The 6788-nt window shown below is 46.1% G+C and overlaps 1 protein-coding gene across 1 annotated transcript; it reads left to right on the forward strand.

Moving 5' to 3' along the window:
• Nucleotides 1–2721: 2721 nt before the first annotated feature.
• On the forward strand, nt 2722–3678 carry Or2b11 (olfactory receptor family 2 subfamily B member 11). The gene has a single exon (XM_075989587.1). The coding sequence runs from the start codon at nt 2722–2724 to the stop codon at nt 3676–3678; it is 957 nt and encodes a 318-aa protein (XP_075845702.1).
• Nucleotides 3679–6788: the final 3110 nt, after the last annotated feature.

The following is a 6788-nucleotide window of genomic DNA, read 5'->3' on the forward strand; positions in this document are numbered from 1 at the left end:
ATTGTCATCAAAACACCCACTGTGTTTCCAACCATTGAAGGAGATGGTCCTTATCACTTGGGGACCTGGATTTCTTGAAGGCATTTTGCTCTTAGAACCTGAGTCTTAGGAAGATGCATTGTTGTGTTTGGGTGCTAGGTAGGGAGTAAAGGCTATCTGAAGATCATGTCAGCAAGCTCTGAGGTCTAGACAGGCATGACTTTCCAGGACAGAGAGGAAGATCAGACAGTGCATGCCAGCCTTGTGCAGGTAGAACCAATAACACAAGGTCACGGCTGGAAGTGAAAATGAGTAGGACCTCATTAGAAGTAACCTGGATGCTTCTGAGTCATGGTGGCCAGGGAGAAGTCCTGTGTGGATTAAGAGGAAAAGTATGGATTGCAGTTGGGAGCATGATTGATAGGTGATGTTTCACAATGTCAGGCAGTGGGGGTGGGGACACACAAAATCACAACCAGAGACACAGATCTAGAAGAACTCTGCTCCAGTGTGACTATGCCAGATATGGAAATTAATGTGCTTACCCTGGGAGGGAACTTGAATCTCAGAGAACACTTGAGACCACAGGGTGTGTGTTGGTGCAATAGTGACCGGATAGCCGCATTCCTGGAGAGCCAGGAAAAGCAAAGGCCTAAATGTGTAGAGACCGGAGTGAAAGAGAGAGCTGGCTAAGGATAAGTGGTAGTCTGGAACTCAGCTGTTTGGCCCCCAAGGAGGCTGCCACCGACAGCATAGGACTGTGATCCCACCACTACCACCATGAATGAAGATGAATCTAGCCTCGGTCTCCAGGGTGAGCCTTAAAACCTGGGTTTTTAAAATGTGCTATGCCCTTTCATAGCTCAGTGTGTTAAAACGGAGTTCCAGAGCTCCCTAGAGATAAATCCTGCTCTCTGAACTTAGTGCTTTCAAGGATTTTTGATAGAACCATGCAATAATTGAGTGTTTCACAAGCCTACTGGGAACACAAGGTAAAGAACATTAGTTTGGAAAGTGTATACAGAGTAGAGGAATTTGGCACTTATCTATCTAAACTTTAGTGTTTGGGTTGTTTCAAATAACAGCAAAGTTATTTGGTATTACAGCTGGAAGAGATGTGCTTGCGGCAACATTTTGATTGAAGAGACCTCCATTAATTTTTGGGTGTGTGAACAGAACACCTCAAGAATTAAGATGAATATTCTGTAAATTACCTACATGTGAGATTGATTTTCAGTTTTATTCTGAAGCATTACGTCCCTGTCATGAACTCAAAGGCATATGTCCTTGGGGAAGCCCAGGGAGCTGGAACTCTAGAATGACCCTGCAGGAGGCCAGGTAACAGGCTGTCATGGCTGCAGCTGCAAACTGCCATGACCCTGGGATCAGGTCTTGCAGGCAGTAAGGAATGGAGACCACAGATTCAACAGTTGAGCACTCCAACCAATGCTATTAGAGAAAATAATAGGAAGGCTCGGAGAGTGGGGATTTTTAAGAGGGGATGCTGTTTAAGTGGCAAGAACTCTGTGTTTGAAATAGTTACAGACAATGGAAACAGAAATGGGTAGGAAATAAAAAGGTGTCTTTTCTCCTGGCACGTAGATGACGAATGCCTCCCCAGCACCACCGCGCCATCACGAGCTAGCACAGTTATCAGCGTTTGTGAGGCAGAGAGCCTTGGCTGGTGCGGCACCTGCACACAGAGGGGCGTTAGTCCGTGGAGCATCTCTGGCTGCTATCAGAAGGGGTTTTTCCAGATGATTCGAATCCCCAGGCTCTCAGAGGCTTACTGGGACCAATCCCCAACTGCCAAATTTCATGTGTCTCCTACCTCAGCCCCATGAATCAGTGACGGCAGCTCACGTGTTCCCTGCTAGTGGTGGCACCCAGAAATCAAACTGGCAGTGGGGTAGTGTCCCCCCACCAACCATTCTGGTCTTTTGTCAAACGATTCCAATTTTTTTTCTTCCATGTTTTTCTTCACAACTGCATTCTCTTGGGTTTCATTAGGGATCAGGAACAAATTAGGAGCTAACGTATCATATCTCTTGGCTACTCCAGGATTCAGAGAGCCTGGGACCCTGCTATTTTTACTGCTTACATGGGTGATAGGGCTGCCATTGTGAGCAGTTAGAGGACAGGGGCTTCCGAAGTCCTGAGAGCCAGAGTATAGCCTCACAGCCATGGGGCCAGGCGTCAGTCACCAGAGGTGGGAAGGCGGTGATCTTATCAAGAGAGTCCCTCCCTGCTTACAAAGCCTGTTTTCCTGCCCTGTGTCCCCTCATTGTTCTACCCTACCACTATCTTCAGAAGACAAAATGAAAAAGCTGCAGAAAGTGGACCCTTGCCCGTCAGTGTGTTTGTAGAGGAATCAAACATTGCCGTGACAGTGGGAGCTGTGGTAGTCATGACCGGATTCGAATGAAACCTACATCTGTGTGGAACTCTAGCATGTAAGCCTCTCTATCTTCTCTGATAGATATCTGCAGCTGACGCAGGCCTCCTTCCTCACTCCCATGGAAACAGAGGCAGGAGTTGAAGTTTGGAAAGGCTAGGTGGAGGTTAGAGCAGGAGGGGGTGAGATGTATATATTGCTGCCCTGACTCCCCCGCCCAGGGGTCTCTGCAGAGTAAGGGGGCAGGCAGACGGCATCAGCCTGAGAAAGAGCAGACATGGAATGAGGAAATCATTGACTCATTCAAACTCTCCTGACTTATCACAGCTGCCAGAAGATGCCTCAGTATGAGAAGTGACAACCAGAGCTACTTCTGGGACCTCCCAAAGGACTTCATTCTCCTGGGCATTTCTGACAGGCCATGGCTGGAGCTCCCACTCTTTGTAGTGCTGCTGGGGTCTTACGTTCTGGCTATGCTGGGAAACATCTCCATTATCCTGGTCTCCCAGCTGGATCCCCAGCTTCACAGCCCTATGTACATTTTCCTTAGCCACCTGTCCTTTCTGGACCTCTGCTACACCACCACCACCGTCCCTCAGATGCTGGTCAACATGGGCAGTTCCCGGAAGACCATCAGTTATGGTGGCTGCACCGTGCAGTACGCCATTTTCCACTGGCTGGGCTGCACCGAGTGCATTGTCTTGGCGGCCATGGCCCTGGACCGCTACGTGGCCATCTGCGAGCCGCTCCGGTATGCCCTTATCATGCACCGCCCGCTCTGCCAGCAGCTGGTGGCTACGGCCTGGCTCAGTGGTTTTGGCAACTCCCTCGTTCAGGTCATCCTGACAGTGAAGTTGCCTTTCTGTGGGCAGCAGGTACTAAACAACTTCTTCTGTGAGGTGCCAGCCATGATCAAGCTGTCCTGTGCCGATACCACGGTGAATGATGTCACACTGGCCGTGCTGGTGGCCTTCTTCGTGCTGGTCCCTCTGGCCCTCATCCTTCTCTCCTATGGCTTCATTGCTCGGGCGGTGCTGAGGATCCGGTCCTCCAGGGGGCGGCACAAGGCCATCGGGACTTGCTCCTCCCACTTGGTGGTGGTTTCTCTTTTCTACCTTCCTGCCATCTACATGTACCTGCAGCCTCCCTCCAGTTACTCTCAGGAGCAGGGCAAGTTTATCTCCCTCTTCTACTCCATAATCACGCCCACCCTCAACCCTTTCATCTACACCTTGAGGAATAAGGACGTGAAGGGAGCCCTCGGAAGACTCCTGGCGAGGACTGGGAGGCTATGTGGGAGGTGAAGTTCCGACCTGGGACAAGCTACATAAACTGCAGTTCTGACCTGGGACCTCGTCCCAGAGCTACACAAACTGCAGAACCCTGAGCAAGAACTCGGGGGTGGGAAGGAATGGGGCTATAGCTCAGCAGCAGAGCCCTTGCTTGGCATGTGTGAGGTCCTGAGTTCAACTCCTAGGACTGAGGAAAATATTTGGAATTATAGGATCTTTGAGAAATTTGAAAACTTAAACACACACACACACACACAAACTCCATCCCAAAATATTTCACCTTCTATGTGATGATAATGGTTAATGTTGCACATCTAAGAGTAAGGTTATTCTCAAAACACGATCCTAAGAAGCCATAGAGCTTCAAGAATCATGTAAATGACCTGGTGTTCACCTGTACGTGTTAGACTGCTGGGCTCCTGATTTCCTAGCTCTTTCCTTTCTTCTTCTTCCTGTACTTCCTCTCCTGTTTCCCATCTATATCTTTTTAAGCCTCTTTCTTTCTTTGCAGTCACTCCAGATGTGCACAATGTGAACCTGACACACAGTCTTCCCTATAATAAACATCTGTCTATTCTTCATCCTGATAAATATAGTATTTTCCCAAAATGTCACAAGAAAGAAATGACTGCATTTTTCTTTCTAACCATAGATGATTTTCTTCTTCCTGGCTTCAGACTGCCTTTATAAAAAGTTTTCCCACCACTGACTGAGAACTGTCTTTCTGCTGTGGGCCTAGAAGACTCCCGCTTAGGGTGCATGGATGGAAACAGATAGCTCTAACCTCTCACCTTACAGATGCACGTATTCCCGTGGAGACTACGGCAACAGATATGATCAATGTTAGAGACAATAAAGTGTCACATAAAAAATTCAAGAGCTTAGTTTGGAGATGCTTAGCTCAGCAATAGAGCTGGTGCATATCCTGGCCCTGGTTTAGGTCCCCAGAAGCACATAAAAAACATATTGAAGGTGATTATTATAGCTACCATAGCATCTGTGATGTTGGAGATCTAGTAAGTGTATGTAAGTACCGATCTGTATGATACTGATCCTCATGACATGGTCCCTTTTCCAATTTCCCTTTTCATATAATAATCAATTATTAAAGGCCACTGTAATTGCTCTAATTATTATAGAGTTCTGGTAGCCAAGGAAACCGAGATGTTCACAAACACCCTACTGGCTGCCCTTGGAATGGAGCTATTGCAAGCACCTTATATTTATTTGTATTTGCTTTTCTTTCATTTTTATTAAACCATTCTGGAAGATTGTATTTGATTTTAAATTATGTGTATATCTGGGGAGCGGGGCATGTGTGTGTGTGAGTGCAGTTGCTCACAGAGGCCAGAGAGGGCATCAGAGCTGGAACTGAACTCAAGTCCTCTGCAAGAGCAGCAGGCACTCTCAGCCACAGAGCCATCCCTCCAGCACCTTGCCTGATCCTTTTATACTTAGTTCTTTGTTTCTGCCCTGCTGCCTCGGTGTAATGCAACCAAGCCTAGTAAATTAACAACAAATAGATGAAAATCAGGAAAAGGAGAAAATTATCTAGCAGTAAAGGAAAAGCTTAAATGCAAGTCACAGAGCTGAAAAAAAAAAGTTGATTAAGAAATGCAAACCATAGTGACTGCCCCGGATCCAGGACCACTGTTTTTTTTCCAACGGATTTCCATAGAGCTGCATAGCAGTTCAGAGCCCTTTATAACCCAGAATAACAAAGAAGAGCCCATAATCAATGGTACAAATTCGAGCCAAAATTAATAAATCAACATGGTAAGAATCACCCAAAAAGATAACCAGAGAATATATCAATACAATGATTTGATCTAACTCTAGGACACTTTTGGGTGTTGAGAATTATGTTTCCCAAAACAGATGTGCTAATTGTCAATCCCACATTCTCTTTACTTTGTGAAGGCTACGTTTAGCAACTTGCTCGGCCACTAGAACTCGGTGAGAGATTCTTTAGATCTTCCTGGACAGGGTTGTAAGTTACCTGGCAACCTTTAGTGATAGTCCCAGGTACCCCGAGTTACCAAGAAGTCCGTTATCTGTAAGACCGACCATGCTGGCTAGATTACAAACAAAGGTGATAGTCCCGGGTACCCCGAATTCCCGAGAAGTCTGTTATCTCTAAGACCAAGCATGCTGGGGAGATTACAAATGAAGGTGATAGTCCTGGGTACCCCGAGTTATCGAGAGTCTGTTATCTCTAAGACCGACTATGCTGGGGAGATTACAAACGAAGCGCCATGTGAACCAGTCCAGTCAGCTCTCCAACTCTTGAATGGAGCTGGATCCTCTAACCAGATAATCCCTCAGAACCTGAACAAATTCGTGGGTCCTCGAAGATGAAATATAATAAATAGTCATTATTCTCAAGTACTGGGTGTTGGCATGGGCTGTCACAGTGCCTGGAGCAATAGGGGTCCCTTAGAATATCTATTTTCACAGATATGCAATGTCATAGGATAAGCATAGAGGATTTTAAAAAAAACATTTATTTTATGGATATTTGCCTATGGAGGTCAAAGAGGGTCCTCTGAAACTGGAGTTACAGACAGTTGTGAGCCACCTTGTGAGTGCTGGGTAATGAACCCAGGACCTCTGGAAAAGCAGCCAGTGCTCTTAACCACTGAGCCATTTTTCAAGTCCTGAGAACTTCTTTTACTTAGAGTTATAAAGTATTTAAGTGATTCAACTCACAAGTAAATTAAAACATGTTTACATAACAAACTGATATGTAATAGAAATTAAAAAGTGGATTTTGATAACACATGTCAAATGCGTTGACAACAGTGAGGTAATGTGTCACAATTCAGGTTATTATGATACAGAAAGCAAATATGTAGATAAATATTCAAAGTCCTAGACTAAGGCTTGGGGTACATACAACTCAATACTAGCATCCAATCACCAGCATTACTGATGCTGCTGCTGCTGCTGCTACTGCATGCACACGCACGTGTAGTAATTTGGAGCGGCGGCGGGGCTGCGTCCCCAACACCCCAGCTGCCTGCTTGGCTAGCTTATGCCCCGAAATAACAACACACAAACTGTATTCATTTAATCACTGCCTGGCCCTTTAGCTTTTGCCCTTACTGGCTAATTCTGATATA

Source organism: Microtus pennsylvanicus, chromosome 11 (genome assembly GCF_037038515.1).
Source record: "Microtus pennsylvanicus isolate mMicPen1 chromosome 11, mMicPen1.hap1, whole genome shotgun sequence".
NCBI classification, from domain to species: domain Eukaryota; kingdom Metazoa; phylum Chordata; class Mammalia; order Rodentia; family Cricetidae; genus Microtus; species Microtus pennsylvanicus.

What these genes read in the sequence shown, in the direction of transcription:
- Or2b11 (XM_075989587.1), top strand. Translation starts at nt 2,722, where the DNA reads ATGAGAAGTGACAACCAGAGCTACTTCTGGGACCTCCCAAAGGACTTC.